The sequence below is a fragment of the Rhodamnia argentea genome, chromosome 3 (genome assembly GCF_020921035.1).
Source record: "Rhodamnia argentea isolate NSW1041297 chromosome 3, ASM2092103v1, whole genome shotgun sequence".
NCBI classification, from domain to species: Eukaryota; Viridiplantae; Streptophyta; class Magnoliopsida; order Myrtales; family Myrtaceae; genus Rhodamnia; species Rhodamnia argentea.
This window is the reverse complement of record NC_063152.1, coordinates 30193672-30218803: the sequence shown is the minus strand read 5'-3', so window position 1 is coordinate 30218803 and position 25132 is coordinate 30193672. Positions and strand designations below refer to the sequence as shown.

Here is a 25132-nt window from a genome sequence, read left to right as displayed (position 1 = left end):
ATGGTAGATACCCCAATTCGTTTCGTGATTGATTTAAACAAAATTGATAGCTGGGAGTTGGAAGCTTCTAGTTCGAAAAAACCGTCATCACAAGAAGAAATTATACCAGTGAAGATTAAGTTACCACCTGTGGAAGAGTACAACTCGAAGGCAGTGCATTGGGATTATGGAACGGGCGAGATTGACGCCATAATGAGATCCGGAAGGTATTATCCACCGAGAGAGGCGGATTCCGAAAAGAAAGTCCCGACTGCGAAAGAGATTGAGAAATTGCAATCGGTCGTGAAAACCCGTGAGTATGAGGTCGTTGACCAGCTGCGGAAGATGCCCGCACGATGTCTTTCTTGGATCTCTTCAAGAGTTCTGAAAAGCATAAGAATGCCCTCTTGAAAGTGCTTTGGATGAGGTGCATGTTCCGGAAACAATTAACGAAGTGCAACCGGGAGATTTTGTGGGAGCTATCCTCTTGAAAGACCGGATATCCTTCTCGGATGAAGACTTCCCGAAAGAAGGGCGGGTCCACAACAAAGCCCTCTATATTGCTGTGAGGTGCCACGGAAAAGAGGTGCCTCACGTCTTGATTGATAATGGTTACGCTTTCAACCTATGTCCTCCGAGCACTTTGAGAAGCTTGGGGATAAATGAAGACCTCGTGAAGACATCTAAAGCCACTATCCGGTCATTTGATGGAGTCTCCAAAAATGTTATAGGAGAGATTGAGCTGGACATTGACATTGGACCGGTAACTTTCTCTATACCGTTCCAAGTCTTGGACATTCCTAGCGCCTTCACCTTGCTCCTGGGAAGACCATGGATTCATGTGTCCGGAGCGGTACCTTCCTCCCCGCATCAAAAGTTAAAATTTGTGGTTAAGGGTCGGTTGATCACTGTCCATGGCGAGACGGGACATCGGGCCGCTTTAAAAGGGATGGTTCCATACGTCGAGCCTTCAAAGGAGGAGGAGCTGAGTTATCACACCTTCGACATTGTATCAGTCATGCATGTATCACCGGATGCAAAAATAGCCGCACCGGAGCTTTCTAGACCTGCGACTATGGCGGGAAGAGTGCTACTCTCGAACGGTTTTATTCCAGGTGCTAGATTAGGGAAACACGGTCGGGGAATCCGTAACCCTTTGAATTTGAGCTCAAATGACCACAAGGTTGGTCCGGGTTTTAATGGAATAGCGAAGAATAACACGGGTCGAGGCCGAGGTCGAAACAATCGTTATGGAGACCGTGGACGCCGTGGACACCAAGGTGGCCGTTTCATAGGCACCGATGCATGGAAAGCTAGAGGAAAAATGTTCTTAAACCCCTTATTCGAGGTATTCTCTAAAGGAGGCAAATGGCTGGAAGATGAGGACATCTCCCAAGATGCAGAGCCGGACCTGTTCAACCCGTTCCTGGATAATCGGGTGAACGTGATAATTGAGTGGCCGGACGATGATTTCCCCACCCCCGAGTAAAAGGCTCTTTCCGAACTTTACCTTTTAATGCATTTTGATTATCGCACTTGTTTTTGAAGCTTTTTGCTGTTTTGGCACCCTTTGGGTCACACGTTGCGATCCGAGAAGTGCGGTATTGTATTGCCCTTAGTTGCATCTGTTAATGAAAATCATCTCAAATTTGATTACAGACATGTGGAGTAACGGATTGGTCCGATGATGACAATTGATTCTACCATGAAACTTGAGGCCCGATCCGCCATATGATCTTGAGTTTTAAATAGCTTTTTGAGAACAAGGATGTCCGGGAAATTATGGACTAGTTCTCTTTCCTTTTTCTTCAAAATTAAAATTCGAAAAATGTTTCCATGATAAAAAACATGCATTCTTTGATTTTATCATCTTTGAATACTGACATTTCATGGTGCATTTCGGGCATGTCATCCCACCCATACATAACAGGTTAATATGTGACTCAGATCATCTCGATGACTATGCGTGCGAAGTTGATATAGACGAGGTTGATGTGAGCGATATCAAGAAAGAGTGTGATTGTTTTGAAGAATCTGAATCCCCTATCTCCGAAGAACCCATTACTATTAATTTGGGAGATTACGATTGCGTCAAGAAAGTGAAAATAGGGGGACACCTGTCGGCAACAGATGTTTTAAGAATGACAACATTGCTAAAAGAATATCAAGATATCTTCGCCCGGTCATATGCTGACATGCTGGGTCTAGATCGTGAAATTGTGGAGCATGTTTTGCCCACAGATTCTTCTTGCACGCCAATAAACCAATCACCCAGAAGAATGAATCCCGAATCGGCAGATAGAATCAAGGAAGAGGTGATGAAGCTCCTTAAAGTTGGATTTATCGAGGCTGTCTCATATGCTGATTGGGTCGCCAACATCGTACCGATTAAGAAGAAGGATGGAAGAATTAGAATATGCGTGGATTATCGGGACTTAAACAAAGCCGGTCCAAAAGACGATTTTCCTCTACCGCACATTGATGTACTCGTTGATAGTACCGCGGGCTTTGAATTATTCTCCTTTATGGATGGATTCTCGGGATATAATCAGATCATGTTGAAGGAAGAAGATAAGATCAAGACCTCATTCACTACACAATGGGGAACCTTCATTTACAAGGTAATGCCCTTTGGATTGAAAAATGCGGGGGCAACATATCAAAGGGCTATGGTGACCCTTTTTCATGACATGATACATAAGGAGATTGAGGTCTATGTGGACGATATGATTGCCAAGTCCAAGCCTGGAGAAGACCATGTTAAAGTGCTAAAGAAATTATTTGATCGATTGAGAAAGTACAAGCTCAAGCTGAATCCTGCGAAATGCGTATTTGGCGCAAGATCCGGAAAGCTGCTAGGGTTCGTGGTGAGCAGCCGTGGTATTGAGATCGACCCCTCCAAGATCAAAGCCATATGGGAAATAGGGACTCCTTCTCTTGTTAAGGAGGTAAGGGGCCTACTTAGAAGATTGAATTATATATCCAGATTTATATCTCAACTATCAGAAACGGCGAAACCCTTTTTCAAGCTCCTGAAGAAAGGTGCGAAGGTCAAATGGGATGCAGAATGTCAACAAGCGTTTGAGAAGATCAAGGAATATTTGGTACAACCTCCAGTGTTGGTACCTCCTATCCCTAACGTTCCTTTAACTCTATATCTGACGGTTAATGATGAGTCATTGGGAGCTTTATTAGCTCAAACTAACCCCAAGGATCGTAAAGAGCGGGCCATATATTATTTGAGCAAAAAATTCACAACATCTCAAGTCAAGTACCCGGAGGTGGAAAGGACTTGCGTAGCATTGGTTTGGGTCCTCCACGAGATTGAGGCGTATACGCCGCACTATCATATAGAGCTGGTCACCGAAAATGACCCCGTCAAGTACCTTTTGGAGAAACCAACATTGTTGGGAAAGATGGCTAAATGGCAAATATTGCTTTCAGAGTTCGATATCAAAACTTCTCCCCAAAAGTCCATCAAGGGAAGAGCAATTCTTGACATGCTAGGCGAGAATCCTCCTAAGGACGTTTTAAGGCAAAACAAGGGAGGTCAAATCCTGAATATATCTGAAGACAAATGGACAATTTATTTTGACGGCGCAGTGAACCTCACTAGATCGAGCCATTGGGCGATTCGATATCCCCCGAAGATCAACATTATCCAGTTTCAGCCAAGTTGGTATTCCCTTGCACCAATAACATTTCCGAATATGAAGCCCGTATACTGGGATTACAATTGGCTAAATCATTAAAGGTGAAAAAGCTACTAGTATATGGAGATTCCATGCTGATTATCTTACAAACCCAAGGGGAGTGGAAGACAAAGGATCCCAAGCTTATTCCCTATCATAAATACCTTGAAGAGCCGATCCAACATTTTGAGGAGGTCACTTTTGAATATCCGCCAAGAACTCAGAATCATTTCGCAGATGCTTTGGCCACACTATCGCCCATGTTACAAGTGCAAGATGGCCTTGAGATAGAGCCATTAAGGATTGATATCTTGGAGCAACCCGCATACTGCATGGTCATTAAAGAAGAACCCGATGAAGAACCGTGGTATCATGACATCAAGAATTACCTACTGAAGGGTGAATTCCCGCAGGACGGTCAACCGGAAGATAAAAAGTACATAAGCAAGATGGCATCTAAATTTTTCCTCGGCGGGCGGATCCTATACAAGAGATCCTTTGACTCGATCCCGTTGAGGTGCGTGAATTCGAAAGAAGCAAATCTCATTATGAAAGAGATTCATGAAGGGGAATGCGGACCGCATATGAATGGTCACCTCCTCGCCAAGAAAATTATGAGACTCGGATACTACTGGATGACTATCGAGTCGGATTGCAACCAACATGTTAGATCCTGTCATCAATGTCGGGTATACGGTGACAGGATAAATGCGCCACCAAGTGAGCTACATCAAATGTCGGAACCTTGGCCGTTACGTATGTGGGGAATCGATATGATTGGCCCTATCAACCCAAAGGCCTCAAACGGACATCGTTTTATTCTGGTGGCTATTGACTACTTCACCAAGTGGATTGAAGCCAGCTCATATGCCAACGTCACTGCGAATAGTGTGGCTAAATTCATCAAGAGAGATATCATCTCAAGATATGGAGTGCCAAGAGCTATCATTACCGACAATGGCTCCAATTTGAACAACAAGGTAGTCGATCACCTATTGGAACAATTTAAGGTACGACACCTTAATTCTTCACCTTACCGCCCACAAATGAATGGAGTCGTGGAAGCGGCAAACAAGAACATCAAGAAGATATTGGCTAAAACATTTGAAAAATATAGAGATTGGCATGAGAGATTGCCATATGCTCTCATGGCCTATCGAACTTCAATTCGTACTTCAACCGGGGCAACTCCCTACTCCTTGGTATATGGTATGGAAGCGGTCCTACCAGTAGAGGTGGAAATCCCCTCTTTAAGGATCCTTTCTCAAGTTGAACTCTCGGAAGATGAATGGAACCAATAGAGACACGAACAATTGAATTTGATTGATGAAAAGCGATTAAGGGCCATCTGCCATGGTCAAAGCTACCGGAAGAAAGTAGCCAGGGCTTTTAACAAGAAGGTTAAGCCTAGAAATTTTGAAGCGGGGATGCTAGTTGTGAAGAAAATGCTCCCAAATGCTCAACATCCAGGAGGCAAATTCATGTCAAATTATGAAGGCTCCTACGTGATTCGGAAGGTCTTATCCGAGGGAGCTCTTCTACTTGTAAACATGGATGGAGTTGGCGAGTCCGGTAAATGCGACGCCAGTAAAGAGATATTATCCTTGAAATAAAATTGAGCTTCAAAGCGATTGATGAGCGAATCCGAGTCACATAAAGTTTTGCATTCGCATGACATTTGCATACATGCATTCGCATACATTTGTATTTTGTAGGTGGAATGGGAGTCACGAAGAATTCTACGGAACAACGGATCAAAACAGGAAACAAGAATCGGCACCCAAAGGAAACAAAAGGAGGTCACTTCGGAATTTAAAACTTTGAATATCTTTGAACCGATTGATTCCTTTTGTTTTTACGAGAAACGGGAGTCAACATCCCGAGGAGATGGGAAGAAATCGCTTCGAAATTTAAAACTTTGAATATCTTTGAACCGATTGATTCCTTTTGTTTTTACGAGGAACGGGAGTCAACATCCGGAGGAGATGAGAAGAAATCGCTTCGGAACTTAATACTTTGAATATCTTTGAACCGATTGATTCCTTTTGTTTTTATAGGAAACGGGAGTCAACATCCGGAGGAGATGAGAAGAAATCGCTTCGGAACTTGAAACTTTGAATATCTTTGAACCGATTGATTCATTTTGTTTTTACAGGAAACGGGAGTCAACATCCGAAGGAGATGAGAAGAAACCGCTTTGGAACTTGAAACTTTGAATATCTTGGGCTGATTGTTTCCTTTTGTTTTTACGAGGAACAGAAATCAATATTTGAATAAGACAGGTTTGAGGTTCTCTTCCTTTACAAAATATTTTCATACACCGTCGTGCTTGAAATTGAAAAACTTGGATTTATAAAGCCACAAGGCCCTTTCAAAGAGGCATTCCTTGCAAATTACAGAAACATCTTTTGAATAAACCTTTTGATGAAAATTTTTGTAAATGATGAATTTTTGATGAAATGCCCCGGGTTTCTACAAAAGGGCATGTTTTGAAAGCTTTTCAAAAGAATGATCCTTCGGATGAAAAGAGGCAAGCTTTGTCCTTAAACACGTCCCCGATACACTTGAGTGATGAATGAGAATGACAGAGAGAAAGAGCTTAACCACGGGACGTAGGGATCATTCGCGGTGATTACATGGATTGAAATGATGAAAGGCATTTTCATTTCAAAATTATCCATACACATTTATATCCCTTGATAACCACTCTGAGCCAAAAAGGGAGAATTTTATGAATATAACCCCGTCAAGAACCACTCCACACTGGGGCATATTTGGAGGTTCATTGGATGATTCCTTGGAGAAAAGATCGGGTAAGACTTTATTGTGCTAACCTGCACCAATCTTTTTGTGATAGCTTCGGGTGATTTCTGGCAGAGACTTGGAACACCTTAAAGTGAAGAAAAGCACTTCATTTCTATATCCCCAAACACTTACCTTTTGAAGAGCCAATTTGAGCCTTTGAATATTCATTTCTAAACCCTTGTCGGTGATCATCTCCCCACACTGGGGCAAAACAAAGGAATAACCAGCAGTGAGTCAAAAAGTATGATTGGAAGAATTCTTGATACTGGTCTCGAAAAGAGCCAGTCAATGCAAAAATGATGAAGAATGAAAGGGCTGGAAAAAGCAAAGTGTCTGGTAAAAGCAATGCCAAAGCCCATGAAAAGAGCATCCCGAAAAGGGACAAATCTTGAAGAAAAATCATCGGGATGAAAAGAGGAAAATCCTCAAATTCAATTGAAGAAAGAATGATTATGAATCTTCTGCAAAAGCAAATGAATGCTGAAAAATATCAAGGTGATTACCAAAGTTCACCCCTCTTTTGAAAATATGGCCAATTCTTAAAAAGCCCACCTTAAGCCAAGATACAACCCGTCACCAAAAACTTTTCCGATCTAAGAGGTATTTCAGGTTGATGCAAGAAATCATACAGGAAGCTACCTCTTAAAGAGGTAAGTACAATCTCGTCTTATCATGACTTCGGGGTTCTTGACTTGTAAACCCGAAGAAGCAATTTTGATCAAGGTTCATTTCTAAGCCTTAAGATGAATATCCTTTGATAAAACCTTTGACCTGGCCCGAATTACGGTCCCTTTTAAAATGCCTTCTACGATTAGTCGGATTGTATGCATCTCGAATGATCCCGAAACCTCAAGGTTAGGTTTCACGTGAGCGGATTTGAATTTCAAGAAGAGCCTTCCCAAATGGTGAGAAGCCCTCTTGGATGAAGGAAAACCTTTTTGAAAAATTTCTAAAACAACCTTTTTGTAGAACACTCGGGATGTGACATTCAAAATCCATTCTCGATGGAAATTTGAAATTGTGATTGAACACATTTCCTTCACAAAATATTCTTTGAAAATTTGTCTCGAATTCTTAAGTTTCTCTCCAGAACTTAGAATTGTCATTCTAATGATATTTTATTGAACTTTCTGCGGGTTCCCTGGTGATCCCAAATCCTCGGAAAAGTTACATTTTAAAGATTTGATTAACTTGGACTTTCTGCGGGTTCCTTGGTGATCCCAAGTCCTCAGAAGAGTTACATTTTAAAAATTTGATCAACTTGGATTTTCTGCGGGTTTTCTGGCGTCCCCGGGTCCTCGGATGTTTTTTTAGTAAATTTGAAATAGGGTTCGAGCTTCTGTAGGTACACTAGTCAACCTAGGTCCTCAGATGGCACCCTCTCGGACGGTGAGTAGCTGCATAGACGAAAGCCGATCTGCTTCTTTGAAAATTTGAAATAGGGTTTGAGCTTCACGTAGGTACACTAGTCAACCTAGGTCCTCGGAGTGGCACCCTCTCGACGGTGAGTAGCTGCATAGACGAAAGCCGATCTGCTTTTTAGAAAATTTGAAATAGGGTTTGAGCTTCTGTAGGTACACTAGTCAACCTAGATTCTCAGATGGCACCCTCTCGGACGGTGAGTAGCTGCATAGACGAAAGCCGATCTGCTTCTTTGAAAATTTGAAATAGGGTTTGAGCTTCAGTAGGTACACTAGTCAACCTAGGTTCTCAGATGGCACCCTCTCGGACGGTGAGTAGCTGCATAGACGAAAGCCGATCCGCTTTTTTAGAAAATTTGAAATAGGGTTTGAGCTTCTATAGGTACACTAGTTAACCTAGGTCCTCGGATGGCACCCTCTCGGACGGTGAGTAGCTGCATAGACGAAAGCCGATCCGCTTTTTAGAAAATTTGAAATAGGGTTTGAGCTTACGTAGGTACACTAGTTAACCTAGGTCCTCGGATGGCACCCTCTCGGACGGTGAGTAGCTGCATAGACGAAAGCCGATCCGCTTTTTAGAAAATTTGAAATAGGGTTTGAGCTTCTATAAGTACACTAGTTAGCCTAGGTCCTCGAATGGCACCCTCTCGGACGGTGAGTAGCTGCATAGACGAAAGCCGATCCGCTTTTTAGAAAATTTGAAATAGGGTTTGAGCTTACGTAGGTACACTAGTTAACCTAGGTCCTCGGATGGCACCCTCTCGGACGGTGAGTAGCTGCATAGACGAAAGCCGATCTACTTTTTAAAAAATTTGAAATAGGGTTTGAGCTTCTGTAGGTACACTAGTTAACCTAGGTCCTCAAATGGCACCCTCTCGGACGGTGAGTAGCTGCATAGACGAAAGCCGATCTGCTTTTTAAAAAATTTGAAATAGGGTTTGAGCTTACGTAGGTACACTAGTTAACCTAGGTCCTCGATTGGCACCCTCTCGGACGGTGAGTAGCTGCATAGATGAAAGCCGATCTGCGTTTTAGATGGTGAGTCCCCGCATGGAGGATAGCCAATCTCTTTTAAATAGATGAAACCCCTTTGTTACAAGGGTGAACCTCCCTTCCAGACGGTGAGTAGCTTCCTAGATGAAAGCCGATCTGCGTTTTAAATGGTGAGTCCCCGCATGGAGGATAGCCAATCTCTTTTAAATAGGTGAAACCCCTTTGTTACAAGGGTGAACCTCCCTTCCGGACGGTGAGTAGCTTCCTAGATGAAAGCCGATCTGCGTTTTAGATGGTGAGTCCCCCATGAGAGGATAGCCAATCTCTTTTAAATAGGTGAAACCCCTTTGTTACAAGGGTGAACCTCCCTTTCAGACGGTGAGTAGCTTCCTAGATGAAAGCCGATCTGCCCCTTTTAAATAATGAATCCCTAGTGGATAGTCAAACCCATTTTGAATAGGTGAAACCCCTTTGTTACAAGGGTGAACCTCCCTTCTAAGTTTTCAAACCACCGCTCAACACCGGACGGACGGCGACCGTTGCAAAATCGCGCCAAACCGTTCAAAGGTAATTCCGTACACTCGATTTCTCAACCTCGGATCAACAAATATCGGACTTCAGACAGGTGAGCTACGGGTAAGTATCTCTCTCCTCTTATCTTTCTTTCACATGAAATGAGCATAAATTGGAAACAATTCCCCACGGAGTTAGAACTTTAACAGCAAAGGTAAAGCAATCGAATGTCAAGACTTATTTTCGTTAGATTTTTCCCCAACAGAGTCGATTAAGGATCCAGGTGTCACCTTGTCTTTGAAAGCAACCTCTAACCGAGATTACTTTCAAAGAGGGGCATCTGTTGACACCCGAATTTTTAGTAAGTTTTTCTTTAATTTTATTTTCCAAAATTCACCAAAATTCACAAAAAATCAAAAATTAAAAAAATCAACATTGGAAGCCTTGGCCATGCCTAAGGAACCAATTTGGAACAAAAAATAATTTTTCATATTTTTCACATTTTTTTAATATTTTCGAAAAATAGAAAAATCTTTGAAAATTCATAAAAAAATACTTTTCGAGGTCGAAAAAATACACAAAAATATCCAATATTTTTATTTTAATTCCCTTTTCATATGGACCTCAAGAAAAATTGAAAATTGAGTTCAATTTTAGGTGTTCCTTCACAATACCTAAGGTTGAATTTGCACAAAAAATACCAATTGAGTTTTTTTATTTGTAATTCTTGCACATTTTAGGTCTTGACATTCAATTGCAGTCCCTTTGAACTTCAATTTGATCAATTGCACCCCCCCCAATTGCACGAATTGCACGAATTAGACAAAATTCCCAAATTATTTGCAATTTAGTCCCTCAATTTGCCAATTTTTGAAATTACTTTTAATTGAGGGATTATCTTAATACAATTGGGCTACCCCTAATGTTTTAATGCATTCTGAATCGATTGGCATGGGTCTCATAGCCCAATTTTATCAATTAGACGTCCAATTGAGTTTTTCCCCAATTTGCCGATTTAGAAAAATTTGGGGATTTCTTATAAATTGATGGGAAATTTTGGGCAAAAACATATGTTTAGATAATATCCAGGCCCCTAATTCCAATTTTGAGGTTTAATTGCAGAAATTCCCACTCAATTTTGGTTAATTTTGAAAATTCTATGAGTTTTACTATCTGAATCGGTTCGGACCGGTCTGACCTCCGGTCGGACCGGTCGAACTGGTCCGAAATAGTACTTCATCTTCTTCACGGAACTCACGTGATTTTGCAGGTTTTGAAGGCGAGCTTTGATCGTCAAATCGAAAGCCAATTCGAGCCTAATCAAATTAATCACCTTAGGCGTTTTATACATGGGATCATTACCTGTCGATTGGGACTTGTTTCGCGATCAACGGTCGACGGAGGAGCTCCAGCGAGCCACTCAAAGCTCCGGCGACGCAAAAAAGTCAACATTTCGCAAATTGCACAAATTTGAGCTCAATTCGCGACTAACGGAGGACCAAACGGAGTTTGTCGTGATGGCCGTCTCCGTCCGACTTCCGGCAAGCCAAAAATCACGTGAATGGCACGTGAGAGACTCGGCCGACTCAAGCTCCGTGCGCGCGCGATTTTCGAAAACGAGTATAAAAGGGAACAAGAGGATTCTAGAAAAAAGAGAGGCTCATTCGTGCTCGTGAAGCACCGTAATAGAGAGAGAAAGAGAGGGAAAGCTAGAGAGAGAGGCTCCGGCGAAGATTGGTCAGAGTTGCGGACCAAGACCATGAGATCTTCGTCGCCGTCGTTCCCGGCCAAATCAGGTCACCGGACCACCGCCAGAAGCTTCTTCGAACTTCCAGAAGACGATCACGGCGGCTCGTTCGGCCTTAAACCTCCATATCAGGTGAGTCGAGCTTTGCATCTCTTTACCGTGCTCACATGGCGTCTCATTTCTGCGAGCTTTATTCCCGCAATTTATGTGTGCGTTTTCACTCTCGAACTTCACCGATCATCTTCGCATATCATTTCCACGTCGATTTTGCCTGATCATCCCGAGTCGAACCATCAACCTACGCCGGTGCAGTCGAGCTTCGACCAGGCGATTCTAGCCGTCGCGAGTCCAATCGGGACTCGAGGTAAGTTTCCTCAACTCCTTTTTGAGCTTCTGTGTGAAAGAATTAGGTTATTATGCTCTGTTTTGCTTGATTGAGGTTTGGAATGCTGAGTCAGTGTGTGGTTCGATTCTCGTGTTTTAGTCAATAGAAGTGCTTGATTTTTGGATATGTTGAACTAGAGGTCAAGGCGAGTCGAGCGGTGTTGGTTTCATGTCGATCCGGCGAGATCTCACCGTTAGATCTCGCCGGAGAAATGTCGGCCGTCCGTTGGTCGTCGTCGCAGTGGAGAAGACGATGTCTACGTTTCATGGTCAAACAGTCAAACGCCTAGGTGTCGTCCCGTGCTTGGTCCAGCTCATGTCCAAGTCGGCTCGGCCGTTGGCGCGAGCGAGCCGACTCGGATCCGATCGGACGGCCGAGATAAATCGAGGAATTTGATTCTCGGCCGTCGGATCTGCTTTTTTATTTTTTGGATATTAGATATATTAGGTATATAATCAATAAACACTAAACGGCGCCATTTAGTTTGGACCTTGGTGACGTCGTTTTGTCTTTAGGTAGTTTTGACGGTCGAGATCAAGTCCGGAGTCAATCGTGGCCGTCCGTAGCTTCAAATGAAATGACGTCGTTTAGGTTAAATGAGATTGAACGGTTCAGATTAAATCTAGAACAAATCATGGCCGTTCAAGGCTTCTGTGGATGCGGTGTCGTTTTAAAGGTGAGGCCAAAAGTGTCGCTGTTTTGAGTTTAATAGGGATGGACGGTCCAGATTAGATCCGAGATTCAATCTTGGCCGTCTATTCGTTTAACTGGGCGACGTCGTTTAGGGTATAGGGTGAAAGCGTCGTCGTTTTATATACAGAAGGATTGAATGCTTCGGATCGAGCCTTAGAATTAGATCGTGACCGTCCGTTCAATGTCAAATGCGGCGTCGTTTGGTTTAGTAGGAGTCGACGGCCAAGATGAAGTCCGGGGATCTAATCTTGGTCGTTCGTCCATTTAATGGCTTTGGCGACGTCGTTTTATTAGATGACCGAGGCGACGTCGTTTTGTTTGCTGGTGTTCGAACGGCTGAGATTAATTCACAGATCGATCCCAGTAGTCCATTTCCTTTTATATATATTCAGATATTAGAAAATAGTATTAGAAAATAAAAAATAAATAGTATAAATACGTATACGGCGTCGTATAGGGTTAGAGCGATCTAGGTGCGGTCGGACCGGGTTGACCGGTCGTTGACCGGGTTGACCCGGTCCGGTTTAATAATAAAAAATAATAAAAAAATAAAAAGAAATTTCCAAAAATCCAAAAAAATTGCAAAAATACTTAAAAAATTCATAAAAATTCCCAGACTTTCATAAAAAATTTCTAAAAATTCCTAGATCGATTCGGGACTCATAAAGTCTGGATCGAGGATTTTTGAGACTTCGAGGGTCGATCTGTTGATCCGAAAAATTCCCAATATTTTTAGAAAATAAATAAAAATTCCAAAAAAACAGAAAAAATTAGAAAAAATCCAGAAAATCACAAAAAATGAGAAATGGTCACATTCAACTGGCCAAATCGAAATTTTGTGATTTTCGGGTCCCGACCCCCCAAAAATGACCATTCTACCCTTCCGGGCCTTCCGCCCCAAATTTTCACTAAATCACCCCGAAACCCAAATTTGATTTTTGTATGGGCCGATAGGGTCATCTTAGACATGTCAAACCTTGATTGATTGATTGATTGTGATGATTTTGATTGCACATCTTTTTATGTTTCTGATTGTGATTGATAGAAATAGAAAATTCCCGTCTGCATGAACACCCTAGAAATGTTAGAACTTACCTCACCCGATATCGCATCTGCATGAACTCGTAGGTTAGAAAATCACTCAACATCGGTAACCGAAAGGGCGTCGATTAAAATTTCGGCGTAACCAAGTCCCCGGACCCAATAATCTCGGGTTTTCGCGGAACCGAACGGTTTCTCTCGACCGCTCGGTAAGGTTTTCCGATCGTACCTTCCAATAAATCGATCGGTGGCGACTCCAAATTGCATGTACACCTCGCACATGCCACCCGACCACACAAGGTCAATTTCGATATCCGATAAATTTTACCCGACATCGCAATTCGAGTAATGGGCCTTGGGAGAGACCCGCGATCCTATATATATAAAAGGGGATCGACTCGTTAACCCTACTCCACCGCCGGAATTTTTCCGGAGGGTCGCGACAATAGTAGATACGAGCAAGAGAATAGAAGACAATACATAATAGATTATAGTGGTTTGGCTTTTGATAAATCCCACGTTCACTCTCCCACACTAACAACCTACTGGCCGGATTCCACTAAGTAATCAAATGAGAGATTCCACAAGCACTTCCACATAAGGGAGTGCTGCCTTTTTACCAAGGCTATCTCACTCTATACACTTAGACTCCGTATTACACCTCTCACAAGATTTCGAATAAACGCTCAAGTATATAAATATAGAACAAGTATAGCTCTCTTGAAATAAGGATGGTGATCTCTTCATATCTATTGTTCTTCTTGAAACTTTGTGCTCCTTTTATACTCCTCATCTCCAAGCTTCTCGTTGGATAGAACCACACAGATGATCAATCTCCAAAACTAACTATTGGTTAATTGATGCAAAAGGATCACATAGTTGTTGAATTCCTAGAATCCTTAAATCAAGCTTCTAATAAAAGAAATTATCCACGGGGTGATTGGCAATCAATCAAGATTCCTCATATGAAAAATCACGAGAATATCTTTGTGATTATTGGACAATTAATATAACTTAGGAACGAAATCCTAACCAGATAATTGACTGTTAGTGAGTGAACGTAAATTTGCTAAATAATTAAGAATAAGATCAAATAAATAGTGATGATTAATATATCTCGCCATAAGTATCTTGCATGATTCCGCATCGGTCAAAGAATCCCGCTTCTATGAAAATAAAAGCGTTAAGCATATAAAAGACATAAAGATATATTTGTATAAAATCCTTCGAACTTTTATCAAAGTCTTTTCAACAAAATATGGTAGTTTTGTTTCCTTCAAAATCAAGATAATTTCTCAATATTACACTTTCGCGAAATGTTTTAGGGTTATTGATGAACTTATCCCTTCTCTTTTAATCAATAATCCATCGATATGAGGTGTGATGTAAGAGAAAAAAAATTAGAGTTTGTGTAATTTGTTTCATAACTTTGTAGAAAAGTATAATGCCTACTACTAATATGTGGTAGAAAAATACACTCTTAGAATATGAATGCAAACGATATTTTACGGCTTGTGCTTGTACATCTTTCACCTAGTTCTATTCAACCAATAAACACATTAACAGACTCTATTATTTGTCATCTTCAAATCATTATAAGGAATTTCCTAACAAATTTAAACTATTCCAGGCCAAGTTAAATTCCATTTTGAAGTGGGAAAAAATGACATTTTACTTCTAGGAAAAATATACGGCAAATGATAAAGATTGTTGTATGGAGAGGTAGTAGATAGGAGAAAATTGATGACCTTTAGTGGGATTTGAATAGGATTAATATCATTAAAAAGATTAAAATATACGTACTGTGATTTCAACACTTTAAGCTTTCTTTGTGCCATAAAACAACCTAAATTATGCTCATTATGACACTCAATTCTTCTTCTTCTTTTTTGTCATCAAAATCCTTAAACTATGGCCATTGTGACATCAATATCCTCAACTGTTTCGTTTCACCAAAACACCAAAGCTTATACCAATACCACAAAAATACTCTCTATCACAGTTCCGCCCAAGTCAGCCATGTTGTTACCCCGAAATATGAATTATCGATGGATTTGATACGTATAATCCATATCCTTGTCGAACTTATTAATTGAGATATGATGTTGGGTCTCTTTGTATTAGAAGTTAATCGAGTCAGATTCATGTCAGCTTGGTTTGCCTACCTTTGTCCATGCAAGCCATCATGTAGAAACTTTTAATTGTCATCGTGGACGGAATTGTAAAGGAATGTATTTTTCAGTCACTATTGTGGAATTGGCATCCCAAGAGGCGAATTTTATTATGTTCCGTGGTAGACGGAGAGTATTCTTGTCACACTAGTGCAAGTCCGAGGTATTGGGAATACACAAAAAAAAAAAATTGGGGTACGGTATCGCCGAGCTTAAAATTTAGGGTTTGTTATGGCATATGGAGGATTTTTTTTCCATATTGGTATAAGTTTGAGAATTTTAGTGACATGAAAAAAAGTGTTGAGTATTAACATAATTGTGGGTTCAGTTCAAGGGTTTTTTTTTGTTGTATTTTCAGGATTAGAATAATACTCCCTTTATTGTTAAAGTGCAAGTGGCGTTAAAACTACTCATCTATAATTTCAGGTACGGATGAAAGTTGAAAGAGCAGAACAAGCGCCTTGAGAACCGCCGTGATGTTGAGAAGTTACTCTTTTTTTGCTGCAACTTGCTTCAAAATCGAGACAGCAGGTTTGCAAGCGATTTATACTTGTCCTATCATCTATGTCGCATTGATACGACACGTGACACATGATACGATCCGTCGACACATGATTTTTCATAAAATAAAGAATTTTGACACGTTGTATATTAACTATATATTTTCATATATATGACAAATTGTCGCGACCTAAAAAAAATCAATTTTTCAGGTTAATGGATTATCGGGCTAATTTAATGACTAACCTGATACGGGCTCTCCCAAGCCCTACCAACTCGCAACTTTGGTTAATTCAGATGATTTTAAATTCGGAGTCGCCACTAACCATTTTGGGTAAGTTGATTAGAAACCTAAATAAAAATAGCGAGAGGACTATTCTTATTTCTACGAACCAGAGACTGAGGATTCGGGGACTTGGTTACATTACCTAATTAAAGCTAATGCCCTTTCGGTACCTTAAATCCATGAAAATCCTAGATTTGACAACTTGATTGAGTTCACTTCAAAGTTTAGAAGATGGAGTTCTTTTTGGGGTTCGCTTATTTAGATGCATGGACAATATGAATGAGTGCAATAACATGGGACGCAAGGATTTTACCGAAATGATGTAATGATATGCTCATGCGAAAATGCAATGCAAAAGTGTGACGTACAAATACGTGACATGGCAAGATATGATATACAAACAACTATATGTAGGCGCAAATCATGACATGACAAGTAGCATAGCATACGATGGACAATGATATAATAAAATGCATGCAAAGAACCATATAATGTAGTTAAAATATGCAATGAATTGCCTAAACGTGCGATGATCACGTAACGTGTAGAAATTATGCCGAACATGCAAATTCAAATGTAATTAACCTAAACATGTAATCTAAATTGACTATCCTATGATGCGTGATCCTAAAACATAATTTCTACATGACGTGCAATGAGAGCATAATTGCATAAAAGGATATGACGTAGCGACACGTGAAACCGAATCATGCTATATAGCAAACAAATATGCCATGTGCGAAAACATGATATATGAAGATGACATGCAAACGTGGATATGCTATAATATGATGACATGCGACACGGTATAATATGACGAGCGAATATAAGATAGTACAAAATATGCAAAAGATATGCATGGAAGAATACGAGATATGCAACGAAATATATTTTGTGAACAAGATGAGATATGCATGAAATCAAAGATATGCGTGGCATATTGAAAATTTGGAATGCAAATGTGATACTCAAAAATATGTAATGAATACGCAAGATATGCAGACATAATAATTCGAACCACACGTAAGGATTTGCCGAATTTTTTTGAGATTTTTTTATCCTCTTTTAGATGCAATTTTCGACCAGATTAGAAATATCCTTGATTCGATTCTCTTGATTTAAATCTTCAAGATAAACTTAATGAGATAAAGTTTTAAAGAAACCTCGTCTTCCTAAAGATTTAATCAAACATGGTTTCTAAGAAACCATATCTCACTAAATTTTTAGGATTTTCTTTTAAAAGTTTATCAAGGAATTTAAATCAAACCATATATCAATCAGGTATGGAATATCAATCCAATCAAATAATCCAAGATAGCGATCCACATCAAATCAAAACCCTATCCTTTTGCAATTTTTTCGAAAAAAAGGATATTTATAAATCTAAATTCAGCTTTTTGAAGATAGCGAATCGGATGTAAACGGCGATAGATCAGATTAACTAAATTCCCATCTTTACTAGGTTGGAGGGTCGTATCCGAAAGGCGACGGATAAGTTTATCCAACTTAACATAGATGTTGCCTATTAGGGAATAAAATTCCCTAATTTAGATTTAAACTTTTTTATTTTGAAAACATGTCTGGTGAGTCCGATTAAAACCCAATTTTCGAAATTTGTGATAAAATTAAGGTTTTGATATTTAAATCATACAAAAATAATTGCTTCTTGAGTTTCCAAAAAAAAACTGCGTTCTTGCCTCAACGATAGCATTAAATCAGTATCAAACACATGCAAAATAGCAACTAGAAAAGTCAAAGACTCACCTGTTTAGCTCCTGCAAAAATCTGCATGGTCAACCGTCACAGAACATGAAAAAGCGAGGTATTTTTCGGAGCAAACAGCATGTCGATAGTGCAGGAACAGCATTGAAACAATGCACTAAACAGCTCAAAAAGAACAAATAAAAACACCCTAAAACATGCTTGAATTAACTTTAAAAGTATGCGAGTGTCACCTTGATTCGTTGGGCAAGATTTCAGCTGAGTCGCGATGAGGAGTAATTGGACAGATTCAGCAGAAGAACTCGAGCGCTAGTTGCATCGCAAAACGAAACAAAGGTATTGATTGTGGCTGTTTAGTGGAGCTTGAAAAATCTGGAAACTTGCCTTCTTATCATGGACGTGGCCGTTTGGTGTTGAGAAGTAAGCAGTCGCACGCAATTCCCCTAGAAAAATCCAAAAAGAGTTGACCACCACAGTGGAGGCTTGCCACAAATTCCTCCTTTTCCTTTTGACTTCCTTTTGGCTTTCTGATTATGTTGGAACCGTGGATCTGCAGCTCTCGATGTGATCTCCCCTTCTTGTTTTGGCGGTGATTGAAATAGTGGAACCGCGGAGCCGAGATCGTGAGGGAGGAAGGTGCTCGATGGAGGCGTCCCCGCCAAATTCTCTTTTGCCTCTCTCTCTCTCTCTATTTTCTGCTCTCAAAATTCTGGACCCCTTTAACCCTAGGCATAGAGATGTATTTATAGAGAAAACTAGGGCTTTGAGTTGTATGGTTTATTTAAACCGTTAGATCAAAAGCTCCAATTAGATATCGAACGTTAGATCGAAAATTCTGATCTTGAGGAGTCCTACTAGACTTAGGCTCTTACAATTTTCGGCCAAATGAATGAGGGGAGCGAAACGGGCTACTTTTCAATGTTTTATGGGCTCGTTTTGTGATTCCGGACTCACCTAGACCTTAACTAATAAAATGGGTAATTAATTAAGGCATTTTTGCAATTTTAAGATCTCAAACGGGCTGTTTTGAGTCCAAAATCATAGTAAAAAAATTCCGCACCCTCTCTAGTGTCTTTCGAGTCGATTTTAACTCGATCGTCTGTTGGAATCATGCTCAATTGACTCATCTCTGGCCCTAGCTTGACCGACGAAAATTGAATACGCAATGCATGAAAATTTATTTTGTGTGAGAATTATGAATAACTCTCATTTTTATGAATGATTTTCTAAAATTAAAATTTAGGTGTCAACACAAATTATATATATATATAACAACATCGGTGGTGAGATTACTATTCTTCTTATATTAGGGATTCACGGTTAGTTTGTTTTTTTTTTTTTTTTTTTTGGACTGGCAAGGTATAGTAATTTTGGAGTGACTATGTATATGACTTAAGTATATATTTTTAATAAAATTAGATTTTAACCCTTAATTTATTAAAATTACTTAAAATTGATCCCGTGTGTGTCGAAATGGCGTGTTGCGATGCTGGATTCACGTGTCACCGACGTGTTTGGAGCACCGATCACGTGTCGGTCGGTTGTCGAAGAGTGTTAGAGTGTCGGACACTACACGTAGGCCTTTGATATTGAGGTTGATGTCTTGTATTTTGTTATCCAAGAGATTATGAGGCGGTTTCGAAAGGCCCCTTGACGACCGGACAGCATGGGGGTCCCGCTCCCCGATGAGCGGGCGGGGGTCCGGGGGGGACCACCCCGGCGGGAGTCTCGGGGGCAGCGCGCCCGAGCCGCCATAGGTGTTTTATGTTGAGTCATATAATAATTTATATGGAAAAGTTAAATATTTTAGGCTATGTAGGCAATTTTGTAATTTGTACCATGTAAGATTTCGCTATATATATTTAGGACAAAACAAGTCTCTAAAAGATAGAGAGGGTGTGAGAAAGAGTGGCTGTACACTTTTTTACGTTATTAGTGAAACAGATCTCATATCCCCATGGACGTAGGTAGGCGGAACATCTTCCCTGCTGAAAAAACATAAATTCTTGTGTTGTGCAAATTTCCATTACTTTCTTGCATCGTTGATAGGATCGATTTCAGAAATTCGACATCTGGAGAGTCTCGGTGCTACATAGGCTATCATGCGATTCTCCTTCTTCCTTAAACAACAAGACAAAAATCGCTCCCAAGATCGAGCTTGATTGGTGAACCAAGATTTTTCTTTTCCTGGTATATTTCATCAGGTGGTTCTATATCTCTATCTGCTCATATTGTTTGTGTTATCTGGAACCTTCTTTTCGTATCCATCAGCAGAGACATGACCTGATTGACAAAGCAAATGGGGATAACAATTCTTACAATCTAGTGCCAAGAGTTCTTGACATGAGCAAGATTTTTACATGAAAATGGTAGCCCTGATACCAAATGCAGAAGTAGAAGGAACACCCACAAAAAAAAAAAAAAAAAAAACGAAACTTTAGCAGATTTTCTAGGTTAATTGTCTAGGACTCTTGAGGATGAAGCTCACCATGCTCAGCCCCCTTCTTACCTTTGAGCTTCTCATAGAAAATCTCCCCCATCACTTTTGCGGCCAGCGGCAGACCAGCACTCTTCTTTTCGACCTCTGGTTTCAGCTTTTTGATGCTGTCATCTTTCAATCTTTCGCCATCTTTCTCCACCTCATCCTTGAAGATACACCAGCAGCTCTCACAGTCCGTGAGCAGTTGCAGGTGCAGCACTTTGTCTTCCCCAACCATGGTTTTGGCTACTTTATCCGACCTGCTCGTGATAACAACTGAACCACCATAACCTTTGGGAAACCCATCCCAGTCACAATCGCAATCGCAGTCGCCGTCGCCGTCGCCGTGCCATGGGTTGGTGTCCCGCATGTCGTCGAGCACTATCAAGTACTTTTTGCCCAGTAGTTGCAGGTGGAGAGCGTAGAGAAGGCCGCGGAGGCCGTGGCTCTCGATCGAGCGTATTGTGTCCGTTTCAACTCCCAGACGGGCCAGCAACTTCGTGATGATGGCCTCCCTCGGGTTCTCGGCCATGTTGGGCTGTGGGGATAACGATACCCAGATTCTTGGAAGGAACCGTTCCTTCACTTGTTGTTTGTTGTACACCACTTGGGCTAGCGTGGTTTTTCCGACGCCGCTCATGCCGGTGATCGCGATTGCGTTGAAAGAGTCGGACGATTTTCCTGGTTGGAGAAGCATCCTCTCCAGAGTCTCCACTTCATTATTGAGCCCGTGGACTCTTGACGGAGCGACCCATGTGGAGCTTCCTCGAGAAGCTTCTAGCCTCTGTGCCACTTCATTATTGGTCCCATGCGAACTTGCTATAGATTTCTTGATCTTGTGAAGTTCCTGTTCGATCTTATCCAGGGTTCTACGGATTTGAACAATCGAGGGACTTAGAAATGTTTTGAGATAGGCAAGGCTTTGCTTCCTTGCTAGCGTTTGGCACTCCTCCAAGACATTATTGAGGCGGTACAGCTCCTCCTTGATTGATCCATTTTCAGGGGATACTGAGGCTGGGATGCTCTCGAGCAGGGACTCCAGTTCTTTGAAACGGCCATGGAATTGAACTCTCGGTTCCTCGCGCAACTTCGTTTGAAATTTTTCAGTGAGATATTTCACAATGCTTTCTTCCATTTGATTCTCTGAGTGGTGAGCACTCCTCTCTCCTGAAAACTATCTCAATGCTATGTCGTTCGAAATGGCAGCCTAAATGCAGGGCATGGATAGTTTCCGTGCACCATAACCTTTGGAGGAGTCTAGAGATGTGGAAGTCACACGATGGACCCCTCAAATTGACTGAATAAACAAACTTGTGCTCATTGTTTTTTTTTTGGTAAGGAACTTGTGCTCATTGTTTGAGACTTGAGTGTATAATAAAGGGGACACGTGTGTACTGGAAGTCCTAAAAATTGAAAATTATCACCAAAACGCAATCAAGTCCTAAAACTTGTCAAATTGATGCAATTCGAGTCTATTTAGACCGTGCCGAGGGCTAAATGGATTGGGTGCCCGTAAGCTGTAGAGTTCATGGACAAAGAGATGATCAAAGTCTTGCGGAAGTCCAACCTATGTGGGTCCAGTTTGAGGACGAACCATTTGCACGACACATCCAAGAAAGAATTCTTCATTGCTGATCTTGCGTTCTATTCTGCATACCCACCACGGAGTTCGAAAGTTCGAGAGAGAGAGCTGAGCTGAACCATGGGAGTGGCTTCGTACATCACTGACCATGCCAAGAAGATTTGGGATGTATGGAACCTGAGGGGAGCCATACTCCTGAGTCTCTCGCTTCAGGCCTTCCTGATCTTGTTTGCGACCTTCAGGAAACGAGCCTCCAAGCCTGCGGTCATCATGCTAATCTGGATCACCTACTTGCTTGCCGATTGGGCTGCTAGTTTTGCAGTTGGTCTCATCTCCAAAAGTCAATTTGACCGTCCGGGGCCCGATAACAACGGCGACCTTCTCGCGTTCTGGGCCCCGTTTCTTCTACTCCACCTCGGCGGTCCAGACACCATTACCTCCTTTTCTCTTGAGGACAATGAGCTGTGGCTCAGGCACCTCCTCGGGCTCGTATTCCAGGCGATTGCCGTAGCTTATGTCTTCTATCAGTCGCTGCCTAACAAGTTGTGGATGCCGACTGCCCTGGTCTTCCTTTCCGGAATCATCAAGTATGGCGAGAGGACTCGGGCATTGTACCTTGCGAGCATAAACAGATTCAGAGATTCGATGCACACGAAGCCGGACCCCGGACCGAACTACGCCAAGCTCATGGAGGAGTACTCCTCCAAGATAGAGGCCCATCTTCCAGCCAGAATTGACATGATCCCGGAACCTAACAAAGAATCCAGGATCCCGAACACCACAAATAGCACTGCTATGGATGATATCGAGGTGGTTCAGGAGGCTCGCCGCTTCTTCGAAATCTTTAAGGGACTTTTTGTAGACATTATCTTCAGCTTCCGTGAGAGAAACGAAAGCCGGGACTTCTTCCATAGGACAAAGCCAGTGGCTACTCTCAGATTGCTGGAGGTAGAACTCAACTTCTTTTACGATATCCTCTACACAAAGGTTGTGGTAGTGCGGGATAAGTTCGGATACTTTTGGCGCTTCGTTTGTTTTGGTTCGGTGGAGATCGCTCTGGCGCTCTTCTTTTTCATGGACAAAGATGGCTTCGGGAGATTCAATGTTAAGGTTACCTATATCCTGCTCCTTGGTGCTTTAGCCTTGGATGTCGTTGCTCTCCTCCAGCTCATCTTCTCCGACTGGACAGTTTCAGCATTGAAGAACCCCAAGAAACACTGGGTTTTAGCCGCAATCATCGGAAGTTACCTTTCTCTCAAGAAGTCGCCCTGGTCAGACGAGGAAGAGGAGCCAGAGATCAGATTCTTGGCCTGGATTAAGAGGCACCTGTTTCGCAGGTGGTCACGGTCTATCTCGAGATACAACTTGATTGATTATTCTATCCGGGAACGCCCTCAGAAAATTCAGACCATTTGTGATCGTGTTGGACACTCATTCAGCAAGATCATTGTTCTGATGGGCCTAAAGGATTTTGTAGACCACATGAGGTACTCATCGAGGACATCTTTTACTAAAGAACTATGGTTATTTATCCATCAGGAGCTGCAAGACAAATCAAGGCTCGCTAACGACCTGGGATCTGCAAAGAGGATATATTCAGCCAGAGGTGAGTGGGCGCTTCACAATCCTCATTGGAATGAGCTGTTGCCATTCGTTACTGAAGTTGAGTATGACGAGAGCATTATATTGTGGCATGTGGCCACAGATCTCCTGTATTCCACTGCCACTGAAACTGAACAGAGCAACGATTGTCACGTAGGATTTTGTAAGGATCTCTCAGATTATATGCTCTATCTTCTCGTTGTGCAACCTAAGATGATGTCTTCCATTGTGGGTATTGGACGGATAAGATTCCAAGACACTTGTGCCGAGGCCAAGAAATTTTTATCCAGGAAGGAACTGTCACCCCACGAAGAGCATAAACAAGCCTCTGATTACATTCTCAAGGTGAAAACGACTGTGAGACCTGTCGATGTAAAGGGAGACAGAAGCAAGTCGGTGCTGTTCGATGCGAGTTGGTTGGCCAAAGAGTTGAGGAGATACGAGGATCAGAAATGGAAGATCATGAGTAAAGTATGGGTGGAGTTGCTGTCATATGCCGCGAGTCATTGCACCGCAACTGCTCATGCTCATCAACTGAGCAAAGGCGGGGAGCTCGCCACTTTCGTGTGGCTATTAATGGCTCATTTTGGTCTAGGGGAGCAATTTCAGATCAGTGAGGGTCATGCAAGAGCAAAGTTGATTGTGAAGCACTAGCTTTATGGAGTCTCATGTTCCTGGAATCCTAGCAATAGAAGAAATTAATCATTTGTTGGTTCATCTTGTGGGCTTATCTTGTGGCATGTAATCCTATGACTGAATGTAGAAGTTTCTCCTTTGGCCAAAACCAAAATGTAGGAGTTTCTCTTGTTTGGAGCTCGGTAAATGACTATAAAGGGAAAGTCCTTTTGGATCAATAGTGTGTTTAACTTTGTACTTCGAGTTAAGCAGCTTTCTTTAACATGTATGAATGCTTATCGTGCCACCATGAAAAACTGTCTTTATATGCAATGCTAATACTTTCATTCAAGCAGCTTTATATCTATTCCATCGAATAATCATAGCACGAATATTTTATATTGATGTGCTGCTTTCATTATATCAGGTGTCTTCTTGTATTTCTTTCTATACTTGTTGGGATGACAAGCATGAAGTTCAAAACAGAATTTCGCTCACCAGCATCCTGTGCATTTGATGTCGCAATAGGTACAGAATCACAATTATTCTCGCAAAGTGGAACTTGTCGTCAACCATAAGAAAGGTAGATAGATGTCACACTTCACCATAATGTCGGAAGATGGCGAGGCGACTCGCCTTTTTGACTTGTCATGATAAAAGCAAGATAAGATTCCAAAACAAGAGGTGGTGGTGGTGCTGGTGCTGGTGCATACATCTCTTTCATGGGACATAACCAAAACGTGTTTGTTCTATTTTCTGTCCAATGATTCCTCACGTTATCCAACTTTCAAATTTACATATGCCCAATAAGAGCATAGGATACTTTGGTGTGGTAAGCTTTTAACGTCTGTCCATGGTTTGACAGACTGTGAATTTTGTGTACTGATCTCATTTGTAATGCTGCA

General features: G+C 41.5%; 2 protein-coding genes across 2 annotated transcripts; one reads left to right on the top strand and one right to left on the bottom strand.

Moving 5' to 3' along the window:
- The first annotated feature begins 11087 nt into the window (after positions 1-11087).
- On the top strand, positions 11088-24396 carry LOC115743153. Its single transcript, XM_030677811.2, has 2 exons — positions 11088-11124; positions 22111-24396. The coding sequence occupies exon 2, from the start codon at positions 22131-22133 to the stop codon at positions 24264-24266; it is 2136 nt and encodes a 711-aa protein (XP_030533671.2). The 5' UTR covers positions 11088-11124; positions 22111-22130; the 3' UTR covers positions 24267-24396.
- On the bottom strand, positions 20168-21563 carry LOC115743154 (probable disease resistance protein At5g45490). The gene is made up of 2 exons (XM_030677812.2): positions 20459-21563; positions 20168-20232 (listed from the first exon to the last, which is right to left on the bottom strand). The coding sequence occupies exons 1-2, from the start codon at positions 21561-21563 to the stop codon at positions 20168-20170; spliced, it is 1170 nt and encodes a 389-aa protein (XP_030533672.2).
- Positions 24397-25132: the final 736 nt, after the last annotated feature.